The sequence below is a fragment of the Ranitomeya variabilis genome, chromosome 2 (assembly GCF_051348905.1).
Source record: "Ranitomeya variabilis isolate aRanVar5 chromosome 2, aRanVar5.hap1, whole genome shotgun sequence".
NCBI classification, from domain to species: domain Eukaryota; kingdom Metazoa; phylum Chordata; class Amphibia; order Anura; family Dendrobatidae; genus Ranitomeya; species Ranitomeya variabilis.
In genome coordinates this window covers 1008211813-1008228019 of record NC_135233.1, presented here as the reverse complement: position 1 = coordinate 1008228019, position 16207 = coordinate 1008211813, and the positions used below count along the sequence as shown (strand labels likewise).

General features: G+C 40.6%; 1 protein-coding gene across 1 annotated transcript in view; it reads right to left on the bottom strand.

Moving 5' to 3' along the window:
- LOC143808524 (uncharacterized) overlaps window positions 1–15426 on the bottom strand; it is a 108061-nt gene extending 92635 nt beyond the window's left edge. The window contains exons 1-5 of the mRNA XM_077291284.1: window positions 15271–15426; window positions 12586–12636; window positions 8460–8519; window positions 4469–4543; window positions 3065–3127 (exon numbers count right to left, since the gene is read on the bottom strand). Coding sequence (XP_077147399.1) covers window positions 3065–3127; window positions 4469–4543; window positions 8460–8519; window positions 12586–12636; window positions 15271–15367 — 346 coding nt within the window. The 5' untranslated portion in view covers window positions 15368–15426. The remainder of the gene's footprint in view (window positions 1–3064; window positions 3128–4468; window positions 4544–8459; window positions 8520–12585; window positions 12637–15270) is intronic.
- Window positions 15427–16207: the final 781 nt, after the last annotated feature.

Below are 16207 nucleotides of genomic sequence, written 5' to 3'. Positions count from 1 at the left end.
CAGCCCCTCCCAGTAATCTGTCCACCCGATCAGCGATGTGTCGGACTCGAGCGCCAGGTAGGCAGCACACCGTCCGACGATCCCTGTCTTTGTGACGGATTGCCCTATCTGTTCCCCTAATAATTGAGTCCCCCACTACCAGCACCTGTCTGGCCTGCCCTGCTCTCCTATTTCCCTCCTTACTGGAGCAGTCACTCCTCCGGCTTTCAGAGGACATGCCTGGCTGCAGCAGTGCTACCCCTGTACTGGCACCCCCCCTCATCTGCCAACTTAGCAAACTTATTGGGGTGTGCCAGATCAGGACTAGCCTCCCTGGCACTCTTCCCTCTACCCCGCCTTCTATCTGTCACCCAGCTAACTGCCACACTGTCCTGCAGCTCCATCCTACCATCCCCCTCCTCATCTATCCCATTGAGCGTCTGCTCTGTGAGCAGAAGACTCCTCTCCATATTGTCTATGGATCTCAGTGTTGCCAGCTGCACATTTAGATCCAGTATCTGGGTTTCCAAATGCACAATGTGCTCACATCTCGCACAGCAGTATGCACCCTCGACCGGCTGGTCAAGGACTGCATACATGTGGCAAGATGTGCACTGGATGGCATTAACAATTGTGGAGCACATTTCCTAATGGGGATTGCACCACACAGAAACGTTAATTAAAAATAAATACAAAGTATTAAAAAAAAAAAAAAAAAACAGAAGCAATTCCTCCCTTGGAAACTCCCTGATTCCAAAGTCACTGAATCACAAGTCACACACTTACCGCCGTTCACACTTACGCTCAGGTCACACTCAGCTCGCTCACACTCGCTGTGCTGAAGATTTATAGATTTTTATTTTTTTTTCTCTCTATCTCCCCTCAACAGCAATCAACCTTGCTGTTCAGATGCACTTCCAAAAAGGACTTGAGCCCCAAACAGCTGCCCCTTATATCCCCTTAATTATGAGCCCCCACCCTAAGTTAACTCCTTATGAATATAGCTACTCCCAATTCAGCAACTCACACAAATTCACACAGGTATTTGTTAAAGGCCTTCCAAATACCTCTTCACTGAATCACAAGTCACACACTTACCGCCGTTCACACTTACGCTCAGGTCACACTCAGCTCGCTCACACTCGCTGTGCTGAAGATTTATAGATTTTTTTTTTTCTCTCTATCTCCCCTCAACAGCAATCAACCTTGCTGTTCAGATGCACTTCCAAAAAGCCACCCCCATGCTTCACAGTAGGTATGGTGTTCTTTGGATGCAACTCAGAATTCTGTCTCCTCCAAACACGACGAGTTTTGTTTCTACCAAACAGTTCTACTTTGATTTCATCAGACCATATGACATTCTCCCAATACTCTTCTGGATAATCCAAATGCTCTCTAGCAAACTTCAGACCGGCCCGGACAAGTGCTGGCTTAAGCAGGGGGACACATCTGGCACTGCAGGATCTGAGTCCCTGGCAGCGTAGTGTGTTACTGATGGTAGTCTTTGTTACGGTGGTCCCAGCTCTATGCAGGTCATTCACTAGGTCCACTGTGTAGTTCTGGGATTTTTACTCACTGTTCTTGTGATCATTTTGACCCCACGGGATGAGATCTTGCATGGAGCCCCAGACTGAGGGAGATTATCAGTGGTCTTGTATGTCTTTCATTTTCTTATTATTGTTCCCACAGTTGATTTCATCACACCAAGCTGCTTGCCTATTGCAGACTCAGTCATCCCAGCCTGGTACAGGACTACAATTTTGTTTCTGATGTCCTTCGACAGGTCTTTGGTCTTCACAATAATGGAGTTTGGAGTATGACTGTATGAGGTTGTGGACAGGTGTCTGTTATACTGATAAATAACAAGTTCAAACAGGTGCCATTACTACAGGTAATGAGTGGAGAACAGAGGAGCCTTTTAAAAAAGAAGTTACAGGTCTGTGAGAGCCAGAAATCGTGCATGTTTTTAGGTGACCAAATACTTACTTTCCACCATAATTTGTAAAATAAATATTGCCAAATCAGACAAGGTGATTTTCTGGATTTGTTTTCGCATTTTGACTCATAGTTGTGGTCTACCTATGATGTCAATTACAGGCCTCTCTCTACTTTTTAAGTGGGAGAACTTGCACAATTGGTGGCTGACTAAATACTTTCTTTCCCCACTGTAAATGCTTGTTCATCGTTCTCAGAGGTGCATCATCCTGCGTATACAGTACTCACGCTGCTGAGAACTGGCAGGCTATGCACGCTGAATGATCTAGTACAGATTGCTCAGTGCACATTGTTTCCTTTGGTCTGCCTGTGTAAACAGGCATTTAAATAACCCCTGATTGGTAATCGCTTATTTCCAATGAATGATAATGGTATTACTATGGCATACAAATACATTTTTGGTAATTGTATACTTCCAACTTTCAAGCAAGAGCTTGAGGAAGGCCTTTCTTTGCTGTACTATGATTTTGTCCCTTTGTGCAAAGTGAAGTCTGTGCAAACAAGGCTTGGTTTTTTTCTGGAGCAACTCCATTAGCCTGTACAAAACCATGACCTCAACCCAATGAAACACTTTTGCGATGAATTAGAATGCCAATTGAGAGAGAGACCTTTTCAATCATCCTCACATTCCAAAATGTTGTAGAAATTCCTCCAGGAAAAATGGACATTGTTATAGCCATTACACCGTAGTGGAAGCAATATGGTTTTGGAATGAGATGTCCAACAAAGCTCACAAGTATATTGGTCAGTTGGCCATATACTTTTGGCCCCATAGTGTTTGTGAGGAAATTGATCATAAACCCGTCTCCTAATCTTCCTTATTTCCAATACTTCCTGAAGACGAATACTGTAATTACCTAGTATATTTGTTTTGTCCATTGACTTCTATTTAGTTCCGCTTCCATAAAACAAATCTATTTACTGTCTTTACAGAGACCCTGCGTTCTCCATGGTCGGCTCATGAGCGCTCACTATAGTCAATTGATAAGAGGAGAAAGTGTTTTTTAATCTAGTTGTTCTTTACATCTTATTCCGTCCTCTGTGGGTGTGCAGGCAATAACCCCAAGCTATTTACTTTGTGATTACTCACCAGAACTGTGATTACTTTTCTTTCGCTTGATTTCTTCCTTGTTCTCGTAAGAGCTTTTCCTTCCTTTATAAAGAGTAAAAAGACTGATATACAGGAGGCAATACGTGTGTATTCACTGGCAGGTTTGTCACAAGTTTCTTTGTCTGAAAATCATGTTCATGTAAAAGGGACAGAACAAGTTGTCGGGGTTTAGCGGGAGAGAAGGGGCACCCAATTTCTGATAGATTTCCTCATAATATAAACTAGAAATCGGTGTACGTTATAACAGAAATCTTGTATATCTAAAAAAAATAATGATTTAATGAGGTATTGTTTGTTTTTAAATTAATTGAATACAGCGTACATGTAGACCTGTTCATATATGGCATAAATCTTATTTTATACAAATTACTTTAAAGCATTTTTTATCCCAGGATTTGCTAACTATAGTAAGAGATGCGTGCTTCAGAAATAAATCTGTGGTACATCTGAGCAGGCTTGGACTGGCCCACAGGAGAATCCTCCGGTGGGATACTGTGGAAGAGATAGTCACCACCCTCTTATTTGACCAGTACTTGGCAAAACGTACTCGAATCACATTGTACATTTGTGATTATGGATAATGTCACATTTGCATGTAGCAGAAAAGTGAGGCCCTGGAGTTGGTTTCTGGTGGGTCCTTGGCACCCCAGTCCGGCACTGCATCTAAGTGTGCTTCTGTTTTGGCCAGTCTTAGCAAATTCCCTAATTATTGTGTGAAAATGGATGTGTAGGCACTATGTTTGCACCACCTACAAGTCTGCACACGGATAGTGAAATGCTAGAGGCCTAAGGATGTGCGACATGTTAGCAGCCCAGCGAACCATCCTTTGGTTGCATGTAGTTCTGCGTATGTCCCTCCTGTGATGCTCCCCATGAAGGGGTTCTCCACTACGTAGATATTGATGACCTATATTAATGCCTTCAATATGAGACTGGTGGGGATCTGACACCGGGGACCTCTACTGATCAGCTGTTTGCAGCTCCAGTGGTGACTTTAGGTAACCAGTTTATGGAGCCGGAATAAATCCACTCCAAACACGTAGAGTTTCCATCGTCAAGTTCTACAGCTCCGTTCCTACCGCACTCCACCCATCTGATATTGGTGACCCATCCCAAAGATAGGTTATCACCAATATCTAAGTAGTGGAAGGTGTGTCATAAATACACCATATGATCTTAGTCATCGGGGCCAGTGAAATTCCTATTAGTGCGAGTGGTACTCCTTCTACTTTAGTAATGAAACCCCTAAGGTTGACTTTGGGTGTAAGTACTAAGTACCTTTCCTATATACTAATTTCATAATGGAGTCGGAACTCATTTTTCACTGTTATTTCTGTAATCCAACATGCATTTACTCTGTGACTTTCCTAATGGCGGTCTTACCAGATTCAATGGCTGGTTGAACTCCTTGTTGCTTATTTTCTGCAATGCAAGAGTTTATTTCATCCTCCAAGGTGACTAGAAAATAACAGCAGATGTTACACAGCATAAGAAATACCAACAACCTGGTCAACTACGAGGAATAAGTCTGCCTTATATGTCATTATGGTCAATAATAATCAAATTATATTCTGTTCTAAAGTGAAAATGGAGCATGTTTCTTTAATAAGTACTATTTCACATCTGCCTCTCCTTAACCTTTGAAACCTTGTGGAATGATAGGAATGTTTTATAAATGAAAGGAGGAAAAGTCAACTTTTCTGTACAGCAATTATTAACCTATGCCACGCCTTAGTGTCACAGAAAAGGCGATCATGTTTTGTATAGTAATGATTTTTTCCATGCTGAACTAGGATTGATTGAATGGATTTTTGGCTTTATGCATACAACAATGGTCCATAAGATGTGTTTAGCAAAAAAGTGAAAGTGCCAAAAAACTGTAGTATGACAACAACTAGCATTTCCCTAATTTCAATGACCTTGACACAGTAAGAAGTGCCATATTTCTATAATACTGTTTGCCATTCTGGTGAGTTTGTCACAGAAAAGAAAACATAAATTGTATTAGGGGAATAATTCTCTGGAGATTCAGTCATAAGCAGGGGCATCGCTAGCATCAGGGATCCGGGGCTCTGCCTCTGAACTTCTTACCAGGAACCCCGGATCTTAGGCAATGGCTGCAATGAAACGTGTCAGCATCAACATTATTATTTATTATTATTATTATTATTTATTATTATAGCGCCATTTATTCCATGGCACTTTACATGTAAGGAGGGGTATACATAATAAAAACAAGTACAATAATCTTAAACAATACAAGTCACGACTGCTACAGAAGGAGAGAGGACCCTGCCCGCGAGGGGTCACAATCTACAACATGATGCCAATACAATTCAATCCCGTCCATCTCCATCACTGTCCATCTCGTATGACCGACCATAGGCATGCAGCTTACAAGACGTCAGAGTACTCATAGCATGATGACATCAATGCATCCCGAAGGCCCGATATAAAAGTCAGAAAAGGAGATGAAGGCTGCTGTACAGGATATCAGGATTAGGCGACTATAATCTTTATTGTTTTTTATATTATTGGTTTGTGGGGGACATCATACTATATGTAGTGATCCGTGGGGGATATAATGCAGTATATAGGGTGGCAGTAGGCCATCATACTATATATAGGGAAATGTGGGACCTCATACTACATAGAGAGGAGCTGTGGGTACTATCATGCTAAATATATATAGCAGTCATCAAAGCAAAAGGTGGCTACTTTGAAGAACCTAGAATATAAGACATAATTTCAGCTGTTTCACACTTTTTTGTTAAGTATATAATCCCACATGTGTTAATTCATAGTTTTGATGCCTTCAGTGTGAATTTACAATTTTCATAGCCATGAAAATACAGAAAAATCTTTAAATGAGAAGGTGTGTCCAAACTTTTGTTCTGTTATATATATATATATATATATATATATATATATATATATATATATATATATATATATAGCTGTAGATCCTCACACAATATATAGAGGGGCTGTGGGGACCATGATATTATACATAGGGGCTGTGGGACCATCATGCTATATATGGAGGGGCTAAGATGACATCATATTTAAGTGTAGAGGGGCTGTGCAAATATCATACTATATATAGGGGGCTGTGCTGGCCTCATACTAAATATAGAAGCGTTATGGGGATGATCATACTATTTACAGCTCTGGCAAAAATTAAGAGACCCATGAAAAATGTTCAGTCTCTCTGATTTTTCTCTTTATAGGTATATTTTTGAGTCAAATGTAAATTGTTCTTTTATTCTGTAAACTTCTGTCAACATGTCTCTGAATTTTCAAGCAATAAATTTTGTATCTTTTTTCTGAAAAGGAGAAATGCTCAAAATTTTTTTTAAAAACCGCTGCTTTCAGATTTCAAATAATGCAAAGAAAACAAGTTCCTAATCATTTAGAAACAACAATACTAATGTTGTAACTCAGGAAGAGTTCAGAAATCAATATTTTGTGGAATAACCATGATTTTTAATCACAGCTTTCATGCGTCTTGGCATGCTTTCCACCAGTCTTTCACACTGCTCCTGGCGCAAAAATGTAAGCAGTTCTTCTTTGTTTGATGGCTTGTGACTATCCATCTTCCTCTTGATTACATTCCAGAGGTTTTCAATTGGGTTCATGTCTGGAGATTGGGCTGCCCATGATTTTGATGTGGTGGTCTCATAATTTTTGCCAGCGCTATATATAGAGGCTGTGGGGACATCACTCTACATATAGATGGGCTGTGGGGACATCACACTTTATAGAAGGAGCTAGTAGATCATCATACTATATAAAGAGCTGTGGAGACATCACACTAAGTATAGGGAGCTGTAGAACCATCACATAATAAATAGGTGACTATATAGAGCAGGTTGTTGGGAACATACAGTAATACAGTATTTAGAGAGCGGTAGGGTCCATCATACTATATGCAGGGGATGAGAGGCCTCATACTCTAGATAGAGGAGCTGTGTGGACATCACATCACACTACATATATAGAAGCTGAGGGGCCCATCATAGTATATATAGAGGGGCAATGAAGGATATAATACAGCATATAAGGAGCTGTTCAGGCCATCATACTACATATAGGGGTCTCTTGGGACATAATACAATATTTAAGGGGGCTGTGGGGACAACATACCATGGGGGCCATAGGAACCTCATATTACATAGGGAAGGCTGTTTGGACATCAAACTATTTTGGGGGTTAACGGAACATAGTCACTGGTGGCTGTAAGCACATCCTGGCACAGTAACTGACAGCCGGCTGCAGTGTATCAGTGCAGAGCGAGCTGTCAGTCGATGTGCCGGATGTGCTTACTGCCGCCACTTACTATGTACTGAGTTGTGACTGAAGCCATGCAAGCTGCACCTCTATGACTGAAAGCCGGAGGCTGTCAGGAGGAATAAAGTTCATTTTCTACTGGTTGTGGGTATTTCACTGAGGCAGCCAGGCAGCTTTAGAACACTATTAACCTGCAGATTAACCCAATATATTCAGGTTAATAAGATTTGGGAGCATGACAGATAACATTCAATGACATGTACTCCAAGTGTCGTTTGACAATGGGCCATTCCACCTTGACCAAAAGTAAAAAAAAAAAACTTTCAGAATATGCTGTTCCATGTGCACATGAGGAATCACACTATTTCTGTAAAATATATGAGTTGAATGCTACTTTTCCACCAGCTTCCCCTCTGCAGACTATCTCTCAGTTTAAAATTGACTCTGAGCTGGTGCGAGGAGACTAGCTGCTATGATGTCTTTGATACGCAGCACACATAGACATGAGAAATTACTGACCTTCAGTCCTTAGTTATCATACAAGAGAAACAAAAGCAGAATGGAAGAAATTATTCAGAAGTATTGAGTAGTGTGCATGTGAATCCAGCACAATGGTGATGTAAAAGTCTTGGTATAAAGCTCAGCATGATCTGTCTCCCTCTGCTTGTTTTCTCACATTGCTCCTCACTCCATGTTTCCCTATCCTTCTCCATGGTAAATAATAGGGGTTAGCATTTGACACCTCACTGTGCTAGCTGTCCAATTTGTCTTGAGTAGGATGGAATGAGCTTTTTTTTTCAAAGTGATGACAAAATTTAGGAGGCAGGGAGGCTAAGAAGAAGTGCATAAGTGGAGAAAGAAGAAAACTCTGATAAGATATATTGCAAAGTTTCTATTATTTGCTTGTACTATTGATTTATGCAAAGTTTGTTGAAAATAAATTTCCTTTTTAAGGGCTAGTAGAAGTACGGTAACTTAATGATTGTCACAAATGATGGAAAGCCTAGCTATAATTCTATTTCATATGCAGCCATTATTTTACGTGTATACACTATTTACTATAGAACATGAGTTTCTTTCATACCATTATTATTATTGGCTGACAGTCCCATTCTTACATCCTCGGTGGTATTGTTGGAAACTTCTGTAAGACAAGATTTTTAAATTATAAATAGAAGAGCCATTATTAATTTCTCATTTCTTGTACGCTTACAATGGAGAGAAGTTTAAGGGTACATTCCCACATTCAGGAATTGCTGCAGGCTGGATGCTGCGTATTTATGCAGCATCCAACCCGCAGTGGCCAGATGTGACTGCATAGCGGATTCTAGAAATCCCATGTCCACAATGCGACTATGTGAACCTGCAGACTACCCATGGAAAATGACATGCAGCGCATCTTTCAGGACCGCAGCATGTCAATTTCTCTTGCGGAGATGCAAGTCTCAGCAAGAGAAATTGAATCAATAGAATGTACTGAATGCGGTAAATCAGCATGGTTCAGTGAACACATACGGATTTACCTTGAGTGCAGGGAAAATATGCTGCATCCAAAGCGCTGCTAGTTCCGACTCATGGGCACATAGCCATATAATATTGTAGTTAAGCAGTATACACTGTATGGTCAAAAGTATTGGGACACCTCCACGTTACACTAACAGGAGCCTTCATGGCATCATTTTCTAAATTCATAGGCATTAATCTTGGGTTTCCTCCACCCTCTCACCCCTTCCAAGTTTTACTCTTCTGAGAAACCTTTTTACAAGATTTTGGAGCTTGCCTTTCAGAATTCTTACCAATTCATCCAAAAGAGTATTTGGATGGTCACACACTGTTGTTGGAAGAGAGAGCTGGGCTCATGATCTCTGTTTTAGTTCAGTGTAAGGGTCTTGGATGGGGCTGAGCTCCAGGGCGGACAGCCAAGTTCTTCCACATCAAACTACCCAGCTATGTCTTTGTGCATGAGGAAATAGTCAATCCAGAGTAGGAAAGGGACATCCCAAAGTGTTCTCACAAAGTTGGAAGCGTGCAACTTTCCAAATGTCTTGTATTCTAAATCATTAAGATTTTCCTTCGCTGGAACTTAGGAACCACGGTTGACCGCTGAAAACAAACCCATAGTATTATCCCTCTTCATTGCACTTTACAGCTGACACTTTACACTCACCGGCCACTTTATTAGGTACACCATGCTAGTAACGGGTTGGACCCCCTTTTGCCTTCAGAACTGCCTCAATTCTTCGTGGCATAGATTCAACAAGGTGCTGGAAGCATTCCTCAGAGATTTTGGTCCATATTGACATGATGGCATCACACAGTTGCCGCAGATTTGTCGGCTGCACATCCCAAAGATGCTCCATACAAGGCAGGATGGATCCATGCTTTCATGTTGTTTACTCCAAATTCTGACCCTACCATCCGAATGTCGCAGCAGAAATCGAGACTCATCAGACCAAGCAACGTTTTTCCAATCTTCTACTGTCCAATTTCGATGAGCTTGTACAAATTGTAGCCTCAGTTTCCTGTTCTTAGCTGAAAGGAGTGGTACCCGGTGTGGTCTTCTGCTGCTGTAGCCCATCTGCCTCAAAGTTCGACGCACTGTGAGTTCAGAGATGCTCTTAGGCCTACCTTGGTTGTAACGGGTGGCGATTTGAGTCACTGTTGCCTTTCTATCAGCTCGAACCAGTCTGCCCATTCTCCTCTGACCTCTGGCATCAACAAGGCATTTCCGCCCACAGAACTGCCGCTCACTGGATTTTTTTTCTTTTTCGGACCATTCTCTGTAAACCCTAGAGATGGTTGTGCGTGAAAATCCCAGTAGATCAGCAGTTTCTGAAATACTCAGACCAGCCCTTCTGGCACCAACAACCATGCCACGTTCAAAGGCACTCAAATCACCTTTCTTCCCCATACTGATGCTCGGTTTGAACTGCAGGAGATTGTCTTGACCATGTCTACATGCCTAAATGCACTGAGTTGCCGCCATGTGATTGGCTGATTAGAAATTAAGTGTTAACAAGAAGTTGGACAGGTGTACCTAATAAAGTGGCCAGTGAGTGTATATGGTTTCCACTTCTTGATGGAGTTACTGTGATTCGTAAACACGTAATTATTTTTTCAATACTACTACTCATAGGTGATTGTGGAACACTGATCAGGGAAGAAATTGCATGCATGACCTGACTTGTTACAACAGTGGCTCCTATTACAGGACAGAGCTGGTACTAGTGGTGCTCTATAGAACGAGCCATGCTTTTCTAAATGTTAGTACAGGAAAATGTCACGACGATGGGCTAGATTTTCTACATCTGTGGTAAGGAGACTAAATACAAAATCTGAAGTCAATTATTAAGAAGTATGGCCCAAATTTTTAATCCATATAGTGTAGATACAGTGCCTTGCGAAAGTATTCGGCCCCCTGGAACTTTTCAACCTTTTTCCACATATCATGCTTCAAACATAAAGATACCAAATGTACATTTTTGGTGAAGAATCAACAACAAGTGGAACACAATTGTGAAGTTGAATGAAATTTATTGGTTATTTTAACTTTTTGTGGAAATTCAAAAACTGAAAAGTGGGGCGTGCAATATTATTCGGCCCCTTTTCCTTAATACTTTGTTGCGCCACCTTTTGCTGCGATTACAGCTGCAAGTCGCTTGGGGTATGTCTCTATCAGTTCTGTACATCAAGAGACTTAAATTCTTGCCCATTCTTCCTTGGCAAACAGGTCAAGCTCAGTGAGGTTTGATGGAGATCGTTTGTGAACAGCAGTTTTCAGCTCTTTCCATAGATTCTCGATTGGACTGAGGTTTGGACTTTGACTTGGCCATTCTAACACCTGGATACATTTATTTGTGACCATTCCATTGTAGATTTTGCTTTATGTTTGGGATCATTGTCTTGTTGGAAGACAAATCTCCGTCCCAATCTCAGGTCTTTTGCAGATTCCAACAGGTTTTCTTCAAGAATGGTCCTGTATTTGGCTCCATCCATCTTCCTATCAATTTTAACCAGCTTCCCTGTCCCTGTTGAAGAAAAGCAGGCCCAAACCATGATGCTGCCACCATCATGTTTGACAGTGGGGATGGTGTATTCAGGGTGATGAGCTGTGTTGCCTTTACACCAAACATATCATTTGGCATTGTTGCCAAAAAGTTTGATTTTGGTTTCATCTGACCAGAGCACCTTCTTCCACATGTTTGGTGTGTCTCCCAGGTGGCTTTGTGCAGTGTACGACTGATTGTTGTCCTATAGACAGACTGTCCCACCTCAGCTGTAGATCTCTGCAGTTCATCCAAAGTGATCATGGGCCTCTTGGCTGCATCTCTGATCAGTCTCTCCTTGTTTGAAATGAAAGTTTAGAGGCACGGCCGGGTCTTGGTAGATTTACAGTGGTATGATACTCCTTCCATTTCAATATGATCGCTTGCACAGTGCTCCTTGGGATGTTTAAAGTTTTGGAAATCATTTTGTATCCAAATCCAGCTTTAAACTACTCCACAACAGTATCACGGACCTGCCTGTTGTGTTCCTTGGTCTTCATGATGCTTTCTGTGCTTCAAACAGAGCCCTGAGACTATCACAAAGCAGGTGCATTTATACGGAGACTTGATTACACACAGGTGGATTATATTTATCATCATTAGGCATTTAGGACAACATTGGATCATTCAGAGATCCACAGTGAACTTCAGGAGTGAGTTTGCTGCAGTGAAAGTAAAGGGGCCGAATAATATTGCACGCCCCACTTTTCAGTTTTTGAATTTCCACAAAAATTTAAAATAACCAATAAATTTCGTTCAACTTCACAATTGTGTTCCACTTGTTGTTGATTCTTCACCAAAAATTTACATTTGGTATCTTAAGGTTTGAAGCATGATATGTGGGAAAAGGTTGAAAAGTTCCACTGGACCGAATACTTTCGCAAGGCACTGTTGATCGACACAGATAATGCTGTAGAAAAATGACTTTGGCAAACAGGGGTTGTCCAGGGTTGGGGTTGACTTATTTATTAGTGACCTCCACTTAGGATCATATCCTATACCTGGAGACCCCCACTGCTGTTTGTAGCTCCCTCGACAGCCGAACGTACGGAGGGCGCTCCAGCGATCTAGGGCAATATTCCAAGTGATTCATTCCACAAACTGCCCGCTACTTTCCGATATTATTAATACAGTCTTATTATATAACTAAGAAATAAATCTTACCTAAATCTTGATATTTTCCATCTGGTTCTGTTTCATTTTTATTTTTAAGACCTGGATGTAAATGACATATCAGTATCAACAGAGTTGCAGGATGAATGGTGACACATACACAATATTGCCTTGTAAGTAAGATAGAATTTTTGCTTAGATGCACAGTCTGATGTCTAAGTTGGTCGTAAACCCCTAGACTTAGCATTAAATTTGCAGCAAAATCCACACCAAAATCATGTAGATGTCATTGTGGATTTTGCTGCATGAATGCCGTTTATTTGTTGCAGAATTCATCCTTTGTACCATAATTCACAGCATAAATTAATATGTTGCAAATTTCAAATCCACCCAGTCAACAGAATAAAATCCCCCTGGTTGTCCGCAATCCCATACTTGGATTGCAAAAATGCTAATTCACATAATGTCCCTAAGTGACACTAGGAATGGTAGACACAGTCGTTCTCACAATCTAGAGCAGTTTATGCTCAATTAGCCTATTATCTAATAATAATAATCTTTATTGTTATATAGCACTAACATATTCTGCAGTGCTTTACAGTCTCCACACATTATCATCGATGGGGCTCACAATCTAAATTCCCTATCAGTATATCTTTGGAGTGTGGGAGGAAACCAGAGAACCCGGAGGAAACCCACGCAAACACGGGGTTGTCACTGTCAGATTACTATGAGCGCCACCTGGTTGTTGGTGCTCATAGCAAGTGAGCAATTCTGCTACATACAGGCAATCTGATCATCGCCTGTATGTAGCAGAGGCGATCGGATTATGGCAGGTTCTAGTCTCCCATGGAGACTATTGAAGCATGCCAAAAGTAAAAATAATGTTTTTAAAAATATAAAAAAATATAAAAGTTCAAATCGCCCCCCTTTCAAAAATGGGGCATTCAAAGTAAAACAATAAAAAAAAATCGAACATACACATATTTGGTATCGCCACTTTCAGAATCGCCCGATATATCAATATTTAAAAAACATTAAACCTATCGCTAAACGGTGTAACAAGAAAAAACATAAAAACCCCAGAATTGCATTTTTTTGGTCGCTGCAACAATGCATTAAAATGCAATAATAGGCGATCAAAAGATTGTATCTACACCAAAATGATATCATTAAAAACGTCGGCACGCAAAAAATAAGCCCTCACCAAACCCGAAATCATGAAAAATGGAGATGCTAAGGGTACCAGAAAATGGCGCCATTTTTTTAAACAAATTTTGGAATTTTTTTTTCACCACTTAAATAAAAAAGACCCAGGACACGTTTATGTCTATGAACTCATAATGACCTGGAGAATCATAATTGCAGGCCAGTTTTAGCATTTAGTGAACATGGTAAAAAACAACCAAAAAACAACTATGGGATTGCACTCATCTCGCATAAACAAGCCCTCACATGGCCATTTTGACTGGAAAATAAAAAAGTTATGGCTTTTGGAAGAAGGAAGCAAAAAACGAAAACGCAAACATGAAAATACCCCAAGGAGTTAAGGGGTTAACAGTTAATATGTATTATAATTTAGTTTGAGCTTATTAGCCAAGATAAAAAAAAAACCAAACCTGAGGTTTTCCTGGTTGGCTACAAGTGTATTCTGGTGCTTTTACATTTCTATATTGTTTTACTGCTTTCTTAGTATCGGAGAGAACTGTTAGCATCTAGGCGGGGGTCAGTCCTCCGGAGTTCAGGAGATCTTTCTCATACACCTGTGAGCTTTAATTGCAGCTGTAAATACCGTACACACTCCTGAGTTATACAGAACTGCTTTGTAGAGCAGAATAACAAATGATTGGCGTGACAATGGTCACAAGACAAACAGAGATGTACAGAGACATAGAGATGACATGATAAAATAAATCCTATTCACGCCATACAGACTCTATGGTATAGAGGGCACTATTTCTCCTTGTGGAGATCCAGATGTTGTAGGGAATCTTACAGACAAGGCTTCCTGAGAAACTAATTCCCATGTTTTACCTCAAATGACTGGATCGATCTAAGGGATCTTTCAGCTTTGGGGGTAATCACATAGGAAGTTAAGTAAATCTTTTATGTCTCAATTTGTGTAATTATTAAATTTAGTATTTATTATGGTTGTGGTCAGACTGTGCATAAAAGAATATTTTCTGGACCACCACTTATCTTAACGTTTTGGCCACTACCAACCTATGCAGTCAAAGTTATAGTTATAGCCATAGAACCAAACCTATGAAAATAAAATCTCTTCACTTATTGATGAAATGAATGGAGGTTGTAGAATCCCACCTTTAGCTTTCTCTACAGGGATGGCTGGGACTGGTTTTTGGACCAGTTCTGGTCCCTTCTGTTGCACGCCACATAGTAGTGTTTTACGACATATCATGTTGACATGTTACAAAACTCCAAGTGAACATTTACATTTGCCTTCTCTCCCTTCCTATTAGCAATATTCTTGAATATAATTGGAATTATTACCTGAAGGTGGGTATGATCACACAATAAAATGCAAAGAAATTCAAAGGTCCTGTTATCTGCCCATAAATTTGCAAAAGCAGCTATTCCCATACAACAAATTTATAGACCAGGTATGGGCTAGCAGGCAAACTATGAAAAAATAGTGTTGCCTTTTCTACCCCAATTGTCTGTCAAAATGTTCCCAAATCAATGTGTCTATACTGCATAAGACAGAGTAGTACTTACATAGATAGTAAACGCACAAGTAGAATGGGAGCAGAGGAAAGCAGAGGATCGCCAGTAGTAGCCTTTGCCACTGATTGAGTCGGTGGTGCAGTGCCATGATGCATTTCCAGGGTTATATTGTGTAGGATCCTGGTTGTTTTCAGTGTTACTGACTGCATGAACTTTAAACTACAAATGCATATAAAACCTCGTAGCTACCAGCCCAATATGACGCACTGTCAACACAATCCCTTTTTTGAACTTGAGTTTGGGTGTGCTCACATGACCTTTGGTTAAACACCTTATTTCCTCAACTACGCTGCCTTACACACAAGTGACTGATAATACAAAGCTGAAAACATAACCTCTCCTCCCAGAGAGATCTGCAAATAATCTCTGTTTTTCGAGATAATGACTGAATAATTTTGTACACAGAATTGACTTGATAATAAAACTTTTGATTGAGGCTTTCAAAACACTATAAGACTGTTAGCATCGCTGAGGATTGACAAACAGTCTTATGTGCCCCTAGATGAAGCTAGATGTTACCATGACACAATGCTAAATATTTATCATAGCCCCTAGAGATGAACCAATAGGTTTGGATCACATATTTATTGAATTTCGATTTATATGAATCAAATTTTATAGGGACGAGGGCCGTGATCGGGTTAAAATAATTAACATTACTCACTCACCTCTGCCTAGCTTCTTGCTTGCTCTAATCCAGTCTTCATTCTTAGGCCACCAATCTTCATGATGTTGTAACACCTCTTCAGTGCTGGAGGCAGCGAAGATCAACAGAGACTGAATCTCAGGAGGTTAAAGAGACAGCAGCCTTCCTGTGAGGTTACAGCAACCCTACCTAGGCAACAATTAACTTCAAAGCTTCTAAGGGTAAAACCTTAAGTCCCAAGGACAAAATGTGGCTACCGTATTGTATCATCAAGTGATACAG